This window comes from Peromyscus californicus, unplaced genomic scaffold (assembly GCF_007827085.1).
Source record: "Peromyscus californicus insignis strain IS unplaced genomic scaffold, ASM782708v3 Scaffold_14__1_contigs__length_90479793_seg_2, whole genome shotgun sequence".
Classification (NCBI taxonomy): domain Eukaryota; kingdom Metazoa; phylum Chordata; class Mammalia; order Rodentia; family Cricetidae; genus Peromyscus; species Peromyscus californicus.
The window spans coordinates 73,337,378-73,356,947 of NW_026294436.1; the positions used below are offsets into that span (position 1 = coordinate 73,337,378).

The 19,570-nt window shown below is 40.1% G+C and overlaps 1 protein-coding gene across 1 annotated transcript in view; it reads left to right on the forward strand.

The window, feature by feature from the left end:
• Ush2a (usherin) overlaps nt 1–19,570 on the forward strand; it is a 706,426-nt gene that overhangs the window by 258,384 nt on the left and 428,472 nt on the right. Inside the window, exon 21 of the mRNA XM_052737975.1 lies at nt 18,432–18,562. Coding sequence (XP_052593935.1) covers nt 18,432–18,562 — 131 coding nt within the window. The remainder of the gene's footprint in view (nt 1–18,431; nt 18,563–19,570) is intronic.

Genomic DNA, 19,570 nt, shown 5'->3' on the forward strand with positions numbered 1-19,570 from the left:
CCTTCCTACCTGACAAAAATCAGTGAATGCTTTTGCTTATTTGTTTAAATAAATGATGATTCGGTGGTACCAAAGAAAAAGAGAGAAGCCTTGAAAAACACTGCAATCCGAATTCTTAGGTTTCTTCAGCCATTTGCAAACTATGCCTGAAGAGCCCCCGGGAAATTCCATTCCCTTTGGAGATAGCAGTCATGGTGAGTCAGGGCTAGTTATAGAGCTCAGCGCTTGCCCGGCGCATACAAGGCCTTGGGTTCAGTTCCTGCACTCCAAAGGAGACGGAGTCTTCTAAATAAGATAATTTAAAATTTGTGAGTTAGATGTGAGCTGATTGGGTCACAGAAAAGCTCGAGGGGTGTTCATTCTACTCCAAGCAACATGGAATATACAACATGCTTAATTAGATACTATTATGAATATTAAAAATTGTATTGGCTTTTTAAGCCTGTGGTTTCCGTTAGGCTGAGCGGCAGAGGTTCCTACTTCTCATCTGAACAGTGGCAGATGAAGGAGAGGTTTCTTTCCACCTTACAGTACACACAGAACCCTCCCTGCAACAGCCACCCTTAACTACACCCGGTTTGGGGTGTGTCCCCGCAGGAGAAGGTCATGGCAGCCGCCATAGTTCAGGAGGGAAAGGACACCGGGGAGATGCACGCTGCTCTGTAACCACCACACCGCCTCCTCTGAACCCTCAGCATTTGGCAGATTTGTTGCTGAGTCAGTGTTTCTGATTTAAAACTTGATGTAAGGCTGGTTCATCTACTATTTCTGCCATGACTCACAGACCTCACAGGGCTGGGGTTGAGTGGCCCAGTGGGGTTCCTGCGGCTGAGCTTTGGTGCTGTCTGGTTGTACTTCTCTCTGGAGCTGCTTCTCCCCTCCCCCCTCCTTCTCTGTGGTATTTCTGCTTTGGCCTATTGCAATGCTCTGGCCCATTCATTGGTTTCATTTCCTTTTGAAAAATGCATTCTTCTATTCCATGGATGCAGTGTCTCATCAATGAGCCTGCTGTCTATCTGTCTGTGCTCCCAGTCTGTTGCCTTTGGATCACCTGATTGCTGTCTCTGTGCTGGGACTATCCTGTTGTCTAAATTCGCAGCATTTTAGCTCATGATTCTGACTTTTCTTCTGATAGATTTATGCTTGATCCATACAAATCATGTATCTCTTCCCTATCAATTTAATTACTCTTTGCCTGAGCCATATTGTGTTCATACAATTACTGCCAAAGCAACAAAAAAAGGTTTCTATTTAATTACTAGTCAGAACACCAGTGATTCAGCCTAGAGCCTGCTCAGAATCCTTCTGATTGGCCAGGTGTGTGGGTGAGGAAATCTACAGGGTTCATTGGCCTTTCTTGACAGAATCTAGTCAAGCCTGGTGGAGAGCTGTCATGTCATGAACAGCAGCGACAACCCTGGGGGTTGGACTGCTCCTCTGTAAGAGAAAGTGCCCATCCCTGCTCTGTGCAGACCACACTCTTACAGCAAGAAGACAAATAGCTTTCTTGGATATTTAACTTGTATTCAGCTTGACTTCTTATATTGGGTACTTTCCTATTGCTGTAACAAAATGCCATGACCAAGGCACAAGAGGTAGCTTAGTGGCTAAGAGGATGTACTACTCTTCCAGAGGACCTGAGTTCAATTCCCAGCACCAACATCAGTAGATTCATGACTGTCAGTCACTCCAGTTCTAGGGGCCTCCTTCACATCTGGCCCTGACAGGCACCTATACTCATGCGCATATACCCATACATAGACACATGGACATACACAGAGTTCAACATAAAATACCATGACCAAAGGTAACTTACAGAAGACTATTTTTCGCTTATGGTTCCAGAGAGATAAAGTCTGCCATGGTGTGGAGACATGGCGTCAAGCAGGGAAGGAGTGGCAGTCTTGAGTGTGGGTCATGTGATTCCTCTTGATTTTTCATGTCAACAATGCTTTTGAGCCCTCTTCCATAATAACTGGCCCAAAAGCAAATGAGGGAACCATGGTAACGCACTTGCTTGTGAAGAGAAGTGGTAGCCGTGAAGACACCTGAATATCTAAGCCATTGTTTATTCAAAGGGTTTATTGTTATACAGATTCTCCATGCATAACAATTATAGTAGTTTCTAGAAGGGTTCAGGTGACTAACTGGCTTCTAAGGTTAGCTGAACCTGTCATCATGTCCATCTACTGGCTAATGGACATGACTGTCAAGTGGTTTAGTTGCTTTGTAGGCCAGATGCATAGAAGGGAGACCTATCTTTTCCTCTTCTCTGTATCATACTTCATTTCCCTCAACAGTTCTTGATCCCTGCACTCAATATTGTGTGACTGCTGCTTCCCAGGAGAACAGATCATTTCCTTGAAAGTCAGTGTTTTCTGGTAGGTGTGCTTCTCTAGAACTGGATCCTCCCTGAACTTTGACTCCCTTGTCTGCACAATGAGCATAGTGTGTGATGGTTTGAAACATCCCCCATAGCCTCTGGCGTTTGGGTCTTTGGTCTCCAGTTGGTGGTATTTGGGGAAGGTTTAGGTGGTGTGGCCTTGTTGGAAGAAGTGTGTCACTGTAAGTAGGTTTGGGGAGCTTAAAGATTCATGCCATTTCTGATCTGTCTCTGGTCCATGCTTACAGTTTAAGATGGGAACCCTCAGCTTCCATGGAGCTATACTTACAGACACTTGTGAGATTCCTGATGTAGGTGCTGGGAACCAAACTCAGTGTCCTCTGAAAGAGCACTTTATTAGTAAGGGTTCTCTAAAGAAATGGAGGGGCTGGAGAGATAGCTCAGCAGGCAAGAACACTGACTGCTCTTCCAGAGGACCAGGGTTCAATTCCCAGCACCCACATGGCAGGTCACAACTGTCTGTAACTCCAAGATCTGACACATAAAATAAAAATAATGCCTCAACACAAAAATAATTTTAAAAAAAGAAAGGAAGAAAGAAAGGAAGAAAGAAAGAAAAAGAAAGAAAGAAACAAAGAAAGAAAGAAAGAAAGAAAAAGAAAGAAAGAGAGAGAAAGAAAAGAAACATATGAACTGTGGTCCAATAGCTGTGGAGCCCCCATGGTACTGGACTAGGCCCTTTGAATAGGTGAGACAGTTGTTTAGCTTGGACTAGTTGGGGGGCCCCCAGGCAGTGGGATCAGGACCCCGTCCCTGGTGCATGGCCGGCTTTTTGGAGCCTAGTGCCTATGGTGGGACACTTTGCACAGGCTTGGTGCAGGGAGGAGGGGCTTGGACCTGCCTCAACTGAATGTACCAGGCTCTGCTGACTCCCCATGGAAGGCCTTGCCTTGGAGGAGGTGGGAATGGGGCAGGGTTTGGGGGGGTGGGGAAGCTGGGGGTGGGAGGAGGGAGGAGAGAGGAAAGGGGGATCTATGGTTGGTACGTAAAATGAATAGAAAATTTCTTAATAATAAAAAAATTTTAAAAAGATTTTTAATTCAAAAAAAAGAAAAGAAACGGAATTGATAGATGAATATCTATGGGGTTAGCTTTAGAGTGGCTTCTTACAGGCTGCAGTCTGACTAGTTCAACAATGACTGTCGCCCCCTGGGAAGTCCAAGAATATAGTACTTGTTCCATCCGAAAGGCTGGGTGTCTCAGCTGGTCTTCAGTATATGTCAGAATCCTGAAGAAGCAGGCTGTAATGCCAGTGAAGGTATGAACTTGCCAGTCAGAGTGAGGGCAAGCAGGCAAAAAGCAAAAGCTTCCTTCTTCCATATTCTTTTTAGATTGCCAGAAGATGTGGCCCAGATTTAGGGTGGGTCCTGTGACCTCAAATGGCCTGCATTTAAGGTGGGTCTTTCCCTTTAAATCTCTCAGTGTGGCAAGGCAAGCTTCAGCTTTAATTCCAAACATAGTCAAATCAACAACCAAAAATAGCCTTCCCAAGCACTAAGCGCTCTTAACCGTTGAGCCATCTCTCTGGCCTCTCACCCTTGGACTCTTAAGGTCGAATGCAGACACATTTGGGCTATACACAAAGCTCTCTCACCTCTGTAGCCCTATAGAGGCACTTGTCTTAGAGCAAATCTCTGTGATCCAATACTGTTCCCCTTCTCACTCTCTCTAGGCAGCACAGATCTGTTGTATCCTTGCTGCATTTTAAGTACAAGCATATTGCTGTGCCTTGTCCATATGACTAAGGATGTCACTCTCCTTGAGCCAGTGGCTGGGAGATGATGCCACCCACCTGCCTTGTAAAATGCTAGGTCCATTTCACCCCCATTCCAGCTCTGATCTGCTAGCCAAGACAACTTTACTCTGTGATACAAATGCAGACTTCACAGAGGCCAGTGGAGCATCATGGTTTTGTTCTTCTGAAAACCCTGGGCTTTTTTTGTGATAGTTGCACTTGAGGTCTTTTTGTGACAATTTCCTTGAGACAAAAATGCTTTCACACAAATCCCATTGAGAACTTCAGAATCTCTGTGGAATGGATTTGGTAGAAACCTATCATATTCAAATTAGGTTTTATGTCGAACAACATTGTCACCAATATCGAGGGCAGTTAACACACAAACACAAAATTCTTATGAGATACAAAGCAGCACTCACTGCAGAAACAAAGCTCCTATGTGGAACTGTGTAGTTGGATCGCTTCAGTTTCCCCCCATGGTCTAATTGATTGTTCATTGGGCTCACTCAGCCAAAAGTAGAGAGAAACTTTGTATAGACATCATTAGTTTTTCTCCATTTAGAGATTAATCATGAAGAGCTCTGGCTCTTTAATTCTGTAATTTGTATATTTAATGGGCTGCTGCAGAATCTATGACAGTAATTAGCATAGCCTGAAAACTCATTAATACGCAACAACATGATTAATGCAACATTAATGCAAACATGACTGAAGTTATTTGGGTTATGTAGTAAGAAGATTAAAGCTAAAATGTCCTGTTTGTTTTATCAGTGGTGAGTATTACAGGGAGAAAAAAAAGAAAATAAAAACAGGTATCAAATTAGAAAGGGAAAAAAATGAGTAAAAATATGAGTCAAGGTGAGTTTCTTTCTCATTTAGCTGTAAAGTTAAGGACATAATATCATTTTTACTTGTGTGTTTATTCACCCATGCCTTTATTATTATTAAAGGTGAGTTTGCACTCAACCTTTTAGCTAAATATAGTTAACCTTTTAGCAACTTTAAGTAATGTTTTTCTAACATTAAAAACACCTTTTAATTATAGTAATCTTTGACCAATCCACAACACAATCCTGTTTTGAAAATAATGCATATTATTGGCTGTGCCATATGTGTGAAGAATTTGTTCCTAATTATACAAAAGTTATTTATTATATTCATCTCTCACGATATTCACCTTTGAAGTTAATATTTATATGTTTTATATAACATTATCATCAGATTCACACATACTAGTAAAATTATCCAGTGTCAACTGAGAAAAATGTAATATGCAGCCATGCTTTGGAAGGTTGAACACAAAAGATTGTCCTGTTGGATATTCTCTTGCATATTAAGGTATTCTAAAGTCCTTCCCCCCTTATTTAGTATATTAAAACTATCTCCAACTCCAAAGGACACAGTTCTCATTCTTAGAGTCAAGTGTCAAATCATTTCTAATCTCTGAATCTAAATTTCCATTTTCAGGTCTAAAATACGTGAAAGAGTAAAATATTATTTGTGATTTTACGTCTTGTTTTTCAATTCTAAATCTACATTGGGAGAATATTCATGACATTTTTTCCTTAAAAAATATTAAGTGAACCAACATCAGGTACTAGTTCCTTGCTGTGGGATGGTCTGTATGTCAAATGTGTTGCTGATTGGTCAATGAATAAATCACTGATTGGTCAGTGGCCAGGCAGGAAGTATAGGCGGGACTAACAGAGAGGAGAACTGAGAGAACAGGAAGCTGGGTGAGAGAGACACTGCCAGCCGCCACGATGAGAAACAGCATGTGAAGATGCCGGTAAGCCACGAGCCACGTGGCAAGGAATAGATTTATGGAAATGGATTAATTTAAGCTGTAAGAACAGTTAGCAAGAAGCCTGCCACGGCCATACAGTTTGAAACCAATATAAGTCTCTGTGTTTACTTGGTCGGGTCTGAGGGGCTGTGGGACTGGCAGGTGATAGAGATTTGTCCTGACTGTGGGCCAGGCAGGAAAACTCTACCTACAGTTCCTGGTAAGCCTCAAGGAAGAAAATTAAATCCATCCTGGTGTTCATACTTGATAATGATCTTCCAACTGAGAATAAAAGAAAAAAACAAAACAAAACTCTTTCCAATAGGCAGACGCCAAGCTGAGCACCATGGAACGAAGTGTGTAGACACCATCTGCTACCGACAGAGGGAGCTGTTAGCGGCTTGGGGCAGAACTGTAGGACAGTGGCTCCCCTGGGGTCCTATTTTTAAGAGCCTCCATTAATGAATTGAAATGACAAAGTTGCTCACATTTACTTAAGAAGGTATTTTATCAGAACACCTGTAAGATCATTAAAAATTCTGTATGTAGACTATTTCACTTAAGCCAGGTGCTACTTTAGTCATATGTAGAGTTTAAGTGTAGTAGAAATTTAAAGCTACATATTTAGAATCCGCCTTGCTTTGAAAAACTGGTCTTTGGAATCTGCAGAATAGCCAACTGATACTTTAAAGCTAAACAACTCTATTTTTCATAAATGTACATAGATGTAAATTTAACTTATATTTTAAAGGGAATGTATGGAAACACAGATTAAAATGCACCATTGAGTAAAGTCATTTGCTGCTGATGTTGTATCCACCATTGTGGTTTTAGTTTACTGGAGGCCAATTTAAAGAGACCATGAATGAATAGCTATCAAATGAATAACTCCATAGTGATTCCTGGATTATTTAGTGGTGGAATTTTTAGAGCTGCTCCCATGAATAGGCTTTCTTCAGATAATTCATGTGAGAGCATCCTAGCTTGTGGAACGGAATGATCTATTTGCCACACAGTATCTCACACTGTCCTTTATTTCTGTGCATGGATGAAATGAGCATCCTTTCTGGAATATGATCTGATTGCTTACAGAGTGGCTGAAAGGGTAAACTGGGTCATGTGTTACTAATGGGTGGAATCATAACAAGAGGGTATTCCCAGGACTGGGGACATAGGTCAAATGGTGAAAGCATTTGCTCCACAGTTAAGAGTTCAAATCTCCAGCTCCCAGATAAAAAGCTGGATGTGTCTGAGTATGTTCTTTCAGCCTCAGTGCTGAGGGGAGGAGGTAGACTGGTTGGTGGATTTGCTAGCTTCTAGCCTAGCTCTAAATTCAGTGAGAGACCCTGTCTTAGGCCAGTAAGGTAGAACAGGTTGCCAGAAGTCCTCATTTGCCTCTGCAGCATGCACAGACATAGGCATCTTCAGTCTCACATATAAACACACACACACACACACACACACACCACCACCACCACCACCACCACCACCACCACCATTACTACCACCACTCATCCATCCATCCACCCACCACCACCATAAATACTCAGGCACACTACTATCATCATCACCACCACCCATAACCACCATCACCACAACTACCCCCAAACACACAAAAACATCACCATTACCATCACCACCACCCACCCACCCACCCACCAACTACCACCACCACCATCACCATCATCACCATCACCACTACTCACTAAAATAATAATAAATTATTATTAATAAATAATAATAAATAAATAAATAAAACTAGTAAGATGGGTTTCCCAGTAGAGTTGGAGATCATCAATTTATTTTGGTCTGGGTCATAGAAAAACGAGAATAAAGATGATACTTAAAATTTATCTTTCAAAAATCAAAACAGATATCAACTCTAAATTCTAAGCTTTTGGAGGAGGGTCTCAAAGTACCTGACCCTCCACTTGCCTAGTAGCATCATTAATGATAAGAACTGTCCAGAGGAGACACTTTCTGGGGATTTCTTGAATAAAATAAAGTTTTATTGCAATTTCATATGGACTTGAGAGTACTTGTGAAAAAGGACTCTGTGCTCATGAAGACTGACCTGTAGAGTTGCAGTTGCTCAGTGCTAGTCCTCCAATATCCCAGATAGCCCTTGAAGGGAGACCCCTTTCATTCTTAGAGTTGGGCAGGAATTTAAGGCTGTTTAAAGGCTGTGCTTTGTGTACAGTATGAATGTAGAGCTACGATATAGACTTTTGAGAGACACTGAACATATATGCAACCAACAAAGATACATAGTAACCACAAAGCTATAAGGAATGTCACACATGAAATCATGTGATCAACTAAGTTTGAGAAGATTTCTTCCTGGTTCCATTCGAGGGAATTGGTATTGCATTGCTAGAGGAGGTGATGAGGTACAGAAAAGTCCAATGCTTTGCTTCAAATCACATGAAAATTCAGTGCACAAATTAATATTTGAGCATTTAAACTAAAAGTTACATGTGTGTATCATGTTTGTGGGAGGTGTATACACCTGTGCCTGTGTGTGTAGATGCCGCCATTCCCATTTCTAGACAGTCTCTCCCTGAACATGGATCTTTCTGTTTCAGCTAGAATGACTAGCCAGCAAGCCCCTGGGATGAGTCAGTCTCTGATCACTCTCCCCAGCTCTGGAGTTACAGCCATGCACTTATGTGGATGCTGGGGATCCAACTTAAGTCCCCAATCGTGGGCCACGAGCGTCGGACTGGTTAAGTCATCTGTCTCTCTTAGGCCTCTAGCACTGGGGGAGATCAATCCATTTTTCTAAAATACTCCTCCCTGGAGAGGACACTTGTAGCAGGACACTCAAGCTTTACCAATCCCTGGTTACTCACTCTGCAGAGAATAGCAAAGACAAGGGTGGACTCTAGGCAGCAAGTAAACAACTTCCCCTAGCCTTACCACTGACAAACATGGTCCAGTGGGCTGAATGGGAGGGTCATGCTCCTAGTTATTGCATGGATAGTAGCCAGATTCTGTGTACCAGCAGGGGCAGCTTCCCATCCTCTAGTTAGATGGAGGATGCATGATAAAATGATTTCAGCACCTATGTGGCCATGCTGAACTGTAGTAAACCCTTGCTACCTTCACGTTTCCTTTCTTTGTTTGAACACTACTTTTTATTTTTTATTGTACCTGAACTTCAGCTTCTTCATCTATATCCATCTACACTGAAAGTCAGGATTCTTCCACAGTGTATCACTAATGTGACTGCCACCTTGTCTTCAATGTGGTTTACCAGTCTGAAGAGGTTCTGGGTTCACAGGGAGCTGACAGTGCATCAGAGAGGGAATGAGTGTGCATCTTAACTCCATTTCTGGGATCTTAGCTCCAAAGAAGTCCAGAGTAGTTTCACATTGGTTCAGCTGCTTGAGGTCCAGTCAATGGCTGCAGAGGGGGCTTTGACAAAAAGCTTCTAAGGGTGATTTCTTCATGCTGTTTGATGTCAACACATGTTTTTCAGTTTGGATTGCCATAAAAGCTACTGAAATCATTCCACAGACAAGATCCCTCAGCGATTGCACTAAAGCTGCAAGTCAGTGGAATTTGATTAATTTTTGACAGTGCTTGCTTTATAAGATGATACATGGGGCATTTCTATATTTCTAATATATTTAGTACATTGGCAAGTAATTCCTGAACTCTTGCTTATTTGGTATGAATCCATACAAATTTAAATCTATGAAATATGTATGTTTATTTCTGCATAAATTATGTACATATATGCACATAGACCTTCACCAAGCTAGAAAACAATAATAGATCTGACAAACTTTATAGAAGTGTGTCAGAAAGTTTTTAACTTTTTACCTACAGAATAAAAATCCCATCTTAAAGATGTTTTGTAGCTAAAATTTTTCTAAGTTTAATTACTTCTTTCGCTAGAGTCACTTGTTAAAATATTAATAATAAACAATGAAAGGCAGATACTTCCAGGAACCAAATGCATTCTGGATATTCTGTTACTTACCCCAGAAAACCAACAGGCATATTGGATAGATTATAATTCACTGGTCAATTAAATTGTGTCAAAATTAAATAGCATTGTAATCTGAATGTTTAGCAACCCCACAGGCTTGTGTTTTTTCATGTTTGGTCCCCAGCTGGTAGAGCTGTTATGGAAGATTATAGAATATTCAGTAAATGGAGCATTATGGGAGGAAGTGTGTCTCTGGGGTGGGTCTTAATATCCCACCACACTTGTAGTCCACTCTCTGCTCTCTGACTGGGATGCACTGTGAGAGATACACCTTGTCTTCCTGCCATCATGCCTTCCCCACCATGATGGGCTGTAGTTCTTCAAACTATAAATGAACCATTCTTCCTGAAGGGGTGTCTTGTCAGACATTTAATCACAACAGTGAGAAAAATAACAAGTCCAGTCATTCACCTCATGTTTTAAATGATAACTGCAATCTTAGACACAATAGTTTCCCAAAACAATTTGAAAGTGGAGTATATTATATCACAGATGAAGTATGTGTGCCTCTCAAGGTGATTGAAATCTGATATATGTGTCATCTATTCAAGGTTGGTTAAAAGTCTGTAACTACAAGATACTGGCAAAAGCATTCTGATTACAAATGTGATCCTTTAAAATAATATAGTCTAGTCTTGTGAAATCTTGATATTAGTAACTACATAGAAATCTGGAGAGGGAGAGATTGATAAGTATCTATATTTACATAATAGATATTTCTCTGTTGGTATACAATCCAAACGTAGATGAATATCTACATATTAGGATATATATGTATATATGTCATTGTGTAAGTAGATATATAAGCATATGCAGACATCAATCTCTCTACTTCTCTATCTTTCTCTCTATACCTACTCATCTATAATACAACTTTACCTAAAATTTCATCACATTACTTATAGTTTTATAGTTATAATTAAGCTAAAGTTGTTGTCAGCCATCTGAACTATTTTTCATGGCTCTCAGTAGTATTTTTGAGTTCTGGAGTCGTTGGTCACTATTAATGATCTTGTTTGCATGGGTGATTGTCTATTGGGAATTCCATTTCCTTATGTTCATCCCTTACCTAAAAGGTTGCTTGTCTTTCAAACATGCCTCACTGGTCCTTCTCTCTCTTTTAACGTTACATTTTCTAACACTTTGTAGCTCATTGTGATCATATTTTGTTCTGCCTCAATTCCCCAAAACAGCAGCTCAAGAAACAGACATTGAGAGAAGGACAAGAAGTATGTGGAAAACAGACCAGAAATATAGTTCTATAAGACAAAGATAGTAATTGCCAAAATCAGCCATCAACATCCCACATACTGGCTCAGAAGTTATGTTAGGTTTTCCCAAGTTGTCAACAACAAACAAGGTTTATCATTTTCACTGTTGGTGTTGTCCTGGAGAAGACAAAAGTGAAGGGTGCCATGACTGAAAAGGAGAAGACAAATGTACCAGATGCTTCCAGAAAATGTGCGTGTATCTGAATGTGAGAATCATGAAAACTTACTCTAAATAACATGTTTACAGTAAAATAGTTTCAAATACATGCACAAAACAAATACTTTCATTTGATTCAGCAGTAACATACCTGAAAAGATCTGATCTTTAATGCAATATGATATATAATATCTGTTATGATTTAATATGCAGGCTTTTATTCATGGAAAGAAAATAATTTTAATGTTAATACATAAAAATGAATGAGTTTGGATAAAATGATATAAGCCAGTCTTGATCTTCAGTTCGATACATCTTTATTGAGAAGCTGAGTTCTAGTCTATTGAGGAATTGAAAGGAAGAACAAATTGTCATATATAAGAAATATTATGAGATAAAAATGTTCTATTACTACAAAACTGTATCTGTGGAACAGAATACAGTACAGAGACTGACTCAGGACAAAGTGTTAACACACTAAAAATAGTATTCCCAAGATTAAACATTTATTTAGTAAATATTTTGAGGACTCTGTTTTGTGCCAGCCACTGTTCAAGGTGTTAAAGATGCAGAAGTCAACAAAACAAAGTTCCTCCAGCATCTGATGCACTCTGAGAACATTTAAAAATAGTCAGAGGAAAATAAAAATATAGCTGAATCTCACACTGTCCAACTAAATAAATAAAAACAGCACAGTGTTAAGTGGCTCTAGTCTGTAACAGGCAAGGAGATCAAATCCTTTATAGAGAAGGGGTACTTAAAAAAAATAATAAAAATTCAAACCCCATTGTGGTGGTTTGAATAAGAATGGCCCCCATAGGCTCATGTATTTGAATGCTTAGTCATCAGGGAATGGTGTAGCTGAAAGTTTCCTGTGTCCTGCCTGGCCCATGGTCAGGACAAATCTCTCTCACCCGCCAGTCCCCCAGTTGCTGGGACCCAAGTAAACACAGAGAGTCTTATATTAATTAAAACTGCTCAGCCATTAGCTCAGGCTTACTACTGACTAGCTCTTACACTTTAACTCAGCCCATTTCTGTTAATCTATATATCGCCAAGGTTTCTATGGCTTTATCTGTGTGTCATTACATGCTGCTCCCTGAATGGCAGGATGGCATCTCCTCACTCAGCCTTCCTCTTCCCAGAATTCTCCTTATCTGCTTATCCCGCCTATACTTCCTTCCTGGCTACTGGACAATCGGCGTTTTATTAAACCAGTGTACAAAAGCAGTATCCCACAGCAGAATGGTGCTACGTAGAAGGATTAGGAAGTGTGGCCTTGCTAGAGGAAGTACGTCACTGGTGGTAGGCTCTGAGATTTCCATCACCTAAGATAGGCCAAGTAGCTCTTTGTCTCTTCCTGCTGCCTTTGGATCCAGATGTAGAACTCTCATCCTACACGCCACCGTGCTCCCTGCCTTGATGACAATGGACTAAACCTCTGAACTGTAAGCCATCCCCAATTAAATGTTTTCCTTTATAAGAGTAGCCGTGGTCATGGTGTCTCTTCAAAGCAATAAAACATTGACTAAGACACCTATATATGTCAAAATGTGGTGGAGCTTTATCCCCGTGAGGAACCATGCTGTGAGAAAAGCACAAGTTCAGCATTCATTCTAGAAATGCAAATTAAAAGGCAGAACAAGATTCTATTACCTAATCCACCCATCTTTGTTGGGCTCTCCTGGAAATGCCAACCCCAGATTTCTACTAATGTTCAAACTGCTGAGCCTGACACTGGTTGTAAAACTATGAAATATGAGAAAGAAGCCAAGCAATTTGAGAAGTCTCTTGTCATGAACAAAGACATGAAATGGCAGTTACTTTTTAAGGGGCGGAGAATGGGGGCGGTGATTAAATGAATGATGAAAGCAGAGTTGCTGCTAGAGAGGCTGGTGAGATGGAGAGGGCCAAAGCAAAGGGCTGGACTCACTGTTAATAGAGCAGTCAAAGGGGAGGGAGATGCATCTGTGAAAACACAGTGAAGGGTGAGATGTCAAACGGTGCTGGTCTTTGGGAAAGAACAATTACAAAGACCATGAGCCAGACAGAATGGAAAAAGGAAGAGAATGAGTAACAAGAAACGGGAGACACAGTGGAGCCTTTAGAGTGAGACTCTTAGCCTTGGGCCAGCACTAGGAATAGGCAGTGATGGGACTGGAATTCTTCTGGTGGATCACTCTGACTGTTATTTTATAAAAAGAATAAAGTGAATGTGTACTGTGCATATGGGGGTATGTGAGTGTGAATGTGTGTGAATGTGTATGGATGTGAATGTGTTTGAGTGTGAATGCATGCGTGCTGTGTGTGTGAAAATGTTTGTGGTTATTGTGTGAGTGCAAGTGTATATGAGTATGAATGTGTGTGAGTGTGAATGTTTGTGTTCTGTGTGTGTGAATGTGTTTGTGGTTATCCTGTGAGTGTGAATGTGTATGGTTGTGAATGTTTGTGTGCTGTGTGTGTGAATGTGTTTGTAGTTATTGCATGAGTGTGATTTATATGCGATATGAATGTGTATGAGTATGAATGTGTGAGTGGTATTTAAGTGTGTGTGTGTGTGTGCTGTGTGTATGTAAGTGTGAATATGTGTGAAAGTATGAATGTGTGTGCTTTGTGTGTGAATATGTGTGTGCTGTGAGTGTGCGTATAAATGTGTGTTTGCTGTGCATGTGAGAGTAAATATGTATGTGAGTATGAATGTATGTGCTATGTATGTGAGTGTGAATGTGTGTGTTAATGTGAGTGTGCTGTGTATGTGAATGTGTGTGTGAGTTCATGAGTGTGTATATTCTATGTGTGAGTGTGAATGTGAGTATGTTTGAACGTGAATGTATGTAAGTGTGAATGTATATTTGTGTTGTATGTGTGAATGTGTGTACGAGTGTGAATGTGTTTGTGCTGTGTGTGTGTAAATATGTGTGTGCTGTGTGAATGTGTGTGTGCTATATGTATATAAGTGTGAATGTGTGTGAAGGTATGAATGTGTGTGTGAGTGTAAATGTGTGTGCTGTGTATGTGAGTGTGAATATGTGTGTATGCTATGTGAGTGTTAATATGTGCATGTACTTAGTGTGAATGTGTGTGAGTGTGAAAGTGTGTGTGTGTATGTGTGTAAAATGATGGAGACCAGATGTGAGAGATTTCCACACTCTAGGACAAAGAGGATAGTACTTTGCAGTCCTTGACAACACTTACTGTGCAACAGGTTCCTATATATTATACAGAAATGGCCACAGAGATTTGAAACTGGGTGAAGAAATGCATGTATAATTTTAAAAATACTGAATACCAATGGTTAATTTATTTGAATGTTTTGCCATCACCAATAATACAACAACTAGACAAAAACAACATTAAATCTTTGTGTTTTGAAATACCTATTTTCAATCAGAGTGTGGAGGAACAAACATTCTCCTGGAAAAGCATGTGAATATAAAGCTTCCTATTTCGACAATTTCTTTGGGGTTGAAACTTACAAAACTATTCAGCATTTGTTCTCGATTGAATTTTCTATTGTAGTATAGCATATAGAAAAGTGGGGAAATGAGCATTGTCTTAGTTAGTTAGGGTTTCTATTTCTGTGAAGAGATACCATGACCACAACTTTTATGAACATTTAATTGGGGTAGCTTACAGTTTCAGAGGTTTAGTCCATTATTATCATCAGGACGGGATATGGCACCATGCAGGCAGACATGGTGCTGGAGAAGGAGCTAAGAGTTCTACATCTTAACCCACAGGCAACAGGAGTGAACTGTATACCACACTGTGCAGATCTGTTATTTCATGCGTACAGCTCCCTGGCATGCTTGGAAGATACTATCTCATAGCAGACATCCTTGTCCTCTGTCACTTCCAGTTTTTCTGTCCTGACTTCTGTAACGTCTCCTTAGGTGCAGAGTTGTGTTATAGATGATTAACTGGGGTTAGACTCCTGATAGGAGTAACCCACAGCCATCTAATTGAACTTAAGTTCCCCTCAGTAAGAGGGAATCAACGTTTGGCACTGCAAATCTAACCAACACCTGTGGCTGGTAAAGTCATGGACCCTTGAGGTTAATCTACTGTTGCCACACTCCTTAAGCAGTATGATTTCCAACTGTATTCTAAATGTCTGCCCTTGTATCCCCAGATAAGTGTAGTGCCTAGCTCTCATCAGAGTTGGAATTTATCCTCCATCTACTTGTTTATGAATTTGGCATTTGTCTAGTCTTATACATACTGTGTTTTATTTCATATATTTTTTCTTTCTTGTTATAGTGTGTGTATACATATACACTCAAATATATCTGTGTATACATAACCACTGGACATATTTGCTGATACTTGTCCCACTAGCCACTGAATTTTGGTACCTTAAATATTTCTCAAATAAATGTATAAGTTTAGAAACAACACAAGCACACTACTATTTCTCTTCTCTAAATGCAGATAATGAAATTTAGTTCTTTTCCTCTTTGTCTTGCCTTAAAAAAGTATAGATCCCCATTTTAGGAAGGAGAAAGCTGCTATTCACTCTGCTGCCTCTTTGAGCTGTACTGTAGCTTCTTCACACAATCATCTACAGTGAAGCTGTTGGTTCACTTGTTTGGCTGTGGTCCACAAGTTTTCTTTCTCCTAGACCCAAGATGGAAACACGTGTGTGAGGCAGAAGGGAGTGAGGGGAGGGAGGCTCTGCCCCCACAAAGGGCTTCATATCTGCTTTCATTCCTTTGGTCAATGACAGTCACATGGCGAGCCTAAGTCAGCGCTTGGGAATCTGTAACTATGTGGCTTTCTTTGGGGAAAAGGGGGTGTTAATTATTTTGAATAATTGTGCATTTAACCATTCTACCTCATTGTAAATTCAATAACATTTTCTTTATTTCATACATCCATCAAACTATTATTATGTTTATATTTACATATATTTATTTGTGAGTTTGGTTCATTTAAATAATTGATTATACAAAGTAAGCATTTGGCTCAAATGCTAGGATTTGTCTATATGGATAGCTATAGTAATCTAATTATTAAGAACATGATTCAATAAAATAGTAAGTTTTCATTTTCCTCCTAGGGTCTAGGAGAAAGAAAATCATTTTCTATTCATCTTGGAAAACATAGAGGAAAAAGACGTCAAGACTGAGAAAGAGTAGCTGACACCATCAAATCAAGACGTCCTTTATTGTACTTCATTTTCCCTTCATGGGAGACACTTCTCAATACAGCTTCATGTATTTGTTGGTCTAAAAGACATTTCTTTGTTCTAGAAAGCTTGCCAATTATTGTATTTTGAGAAACACATGCATTTGTACACTCTTTGAATGGCATGTAAAAAGTAAAATATTCCCAAATGCATCTTAAGTATTTACATATTCCCATAATCCTTGGATATTTTTCATTCCCCAGATTTCTCAAATTATAGACAACAGTATACTCAGATTGGATAACTGTTTTCCTCTTCCCTCACTCAATCCCTGACTTCCATCGTCTCTGCTGCTGCTCTAGAGATGCCATCCTGCCCATCAGTAGGGAGCAGTGTACCCTTCATGTCCTGAATTACAGCTATTTTTATTCAATGCCCTTGAGCTATTTAGCTTGAAAGCCATAATTTTAGTCATAGCATTTGAGAGCAAAGAGAAGATCAAAACCTAATGGTCAGTTGAACCTCCCATCTCCCATTTTTTCACCTCAAATCTCAATATACTTATGAAATACATCTATATACTGTGTTAGAGAATGGAGTGGGAAGATGGACCAAGAATGGGTCCTGAGGTCTTTACCACTGAACCAAAGCTGAGTCAACTTGACACAGCCTAGAATGCGTCATCTGAGAAGAGTGTTTGCCAGACTGGATTGTCCTATGAACATATCCAGAGGTGGTAGACAAGATGGCCTTGACTGCTAATTGATGTCAGAGGACCCAGCCCACTGTGGGTAGCACCAATCCCTGGGCTGGTGGTCCTGGGCTGTATCAGAAAGCTAGCCTCACATGAACCTTGGGTGAGCCAGAAGCAGCTCCTTCAAGGTCTCTGCTCTAAGCCCCTGTTCCTGCTTGAGTTCCTACCCTGAAATCCCTCAATAGTGGATTAAAACCTGTAAATTCAAACAAATGCTCCCCCCAACATAGCAACAAAATGAAATTTATCCATCCCTGTAGGTCCTTCAGTTATTAGCCCAGCCTAAAGGGAGAGTTTTTCAAGTGGTTATAATCCTGGCCTATTGTGTATTACTGCTTAAATCAGAATTCATTCATTATTTATTATTGTGTTTTAGCTTTTGTTTGATTTTCAGGTGTGTTGTTGATCTCTTTATTCTCACAGTCTGCTCTGTTCATTTTATATTTCCAATGAGACCGTGGTACTCAGCCCTGACTGCCAGCTTCAGCACCTTCAGCTAGACACCCTCTATACAGGAAGAGTTCTCCCATATGTGCTGTGTAGGTGGGGGATCCCAAGACTGGAGATGGGGCCGATGGGTCCTAGCAATGTCTGTGAGAGGAACATTGCAAATTGCTCCCATTGCCTGAGCTAGGAAGTCCTATGAGATTAGAGTATTGAATGGTGTGTGTGTGGTTTGAAGGGTCAGTAATGACTGCAATTCTGAAGGCTGCCACTGTTTGCTGACTCAACCAGCTCCAAGAAGCCAGCTTATCCAGGTCTTTTTGTTTTAACATCTATTGCTGAACTGATTCTTTCATTTTCACAGGTATTTAAATAAGGCCCTTGGAGTTTTTCCTTTCTGTCAAAAAGTCATTTACTTTTTAGGACCCTCTGATAATATTTTCAAACTGATACTATTAAGTATCCAATTTTGGGTTTGACATCGTGTCTTTTCAGGTGCATGATTTTTTGCACATATTTAGAGTTCATTTTATATTGATTAACATGAGGGTAACATAATTTCCAAGTGCTACTTAGCCTTTAACACGGTATATATTTAAACCCATTGACTAGGGCCATCCCAGCACATTGCTGTGTATAATTTCCTGACTGTATTCACTGCATCATAAATAATAATGAAAGTAAATGTACATTTATCAGAAAGAATCAACAAAACTACAGCCGTGACTTACCGATGCCACTTGCATCTCCAGGCATCAAGGCTAGCTTCCGGACAAGGATGCCTGAAGGGCTGATCATCCTCGCAGTGTCCCCTGACAACCAGGAGGAGTATTTTGCCCTTCAGCTGAAGAATGGCCGTCCATATTTTCTTTCCAATCCCCAGGTAAATTACTAGCCATGATGATTATCACTTTTGAGAATGCCAGGTGGGTGCCGGGCACTGGGGTAAGTACACAGATGTGCATGAAGAATCCTCTTCTGAAACTCTCAAGGTATGCATCAGAGGTTGTTCTCTACAGCGATGCTTCTCAACCTTCCTAAAGCTGCAGCCTTTTACTACAGTTCCTCATGTTGTGATGACTCCCAACCATAAAATTGTTCCATTGCTACTTCATAACTGCAATTTTGCTATTATTATGAATTGTAAATATCTGATATGCAGGTGCCTCCACATGGGTCTTGACCCACAGGTTGAGAACTACTGATCTACATCCTACCAGTGAGGAAAATGAAAACTACAAAAAGGAAATGACTCTCCACAGTTGAAATAGCAGAGCTCTCTCCCAACCCCATCTATTCTATGAAGCTATGTGCTTAGGATTAGTAAACTAGCTTATGATTATTTAAAATGAATAGGTGGGTGTGGTGGTGTATACCTGGAATCCTGTCCTTTGGAGACTGGGGCTGGGGAAGTGCTGTGAATAGGAGGCTAGCCTTGGGATGTAGTGAATTCCAGGTCAACCTGTGGTACAGATGGGACCTTGCCACAAAATCAAAATCAACTAATTGTTTAAGTGAATCTGAACAGATTTATTTTTTCTTCAGACAATAAATTATGATCTTGTTTTTTCTCATGCCTGCCTCTCTTCCTCCTCCTTTCCTTTCCTTCTTAACTATTTTACTAGCAAATATTTAAGTAGCTTTTAAGTACCATTTAACTTCATGTTTCAGACGCCAATCATTTTAAAGTTAAATATGGTTGTAGCCCTGGGAAGCAACCTAGAAAGTATGTGGTAAAATAATTAATTTAAACTATTCTATGACTATTTTGAAAGAGATTTTTGAGATCATATGAGCATAAAATGGAAGGTTTGGGGGCCTGAGTTATCAGTCTTTGCAAACATAATATTGAATTGTCATTTTTGTGTGTGAATTTTCCTTGGAAGATGTG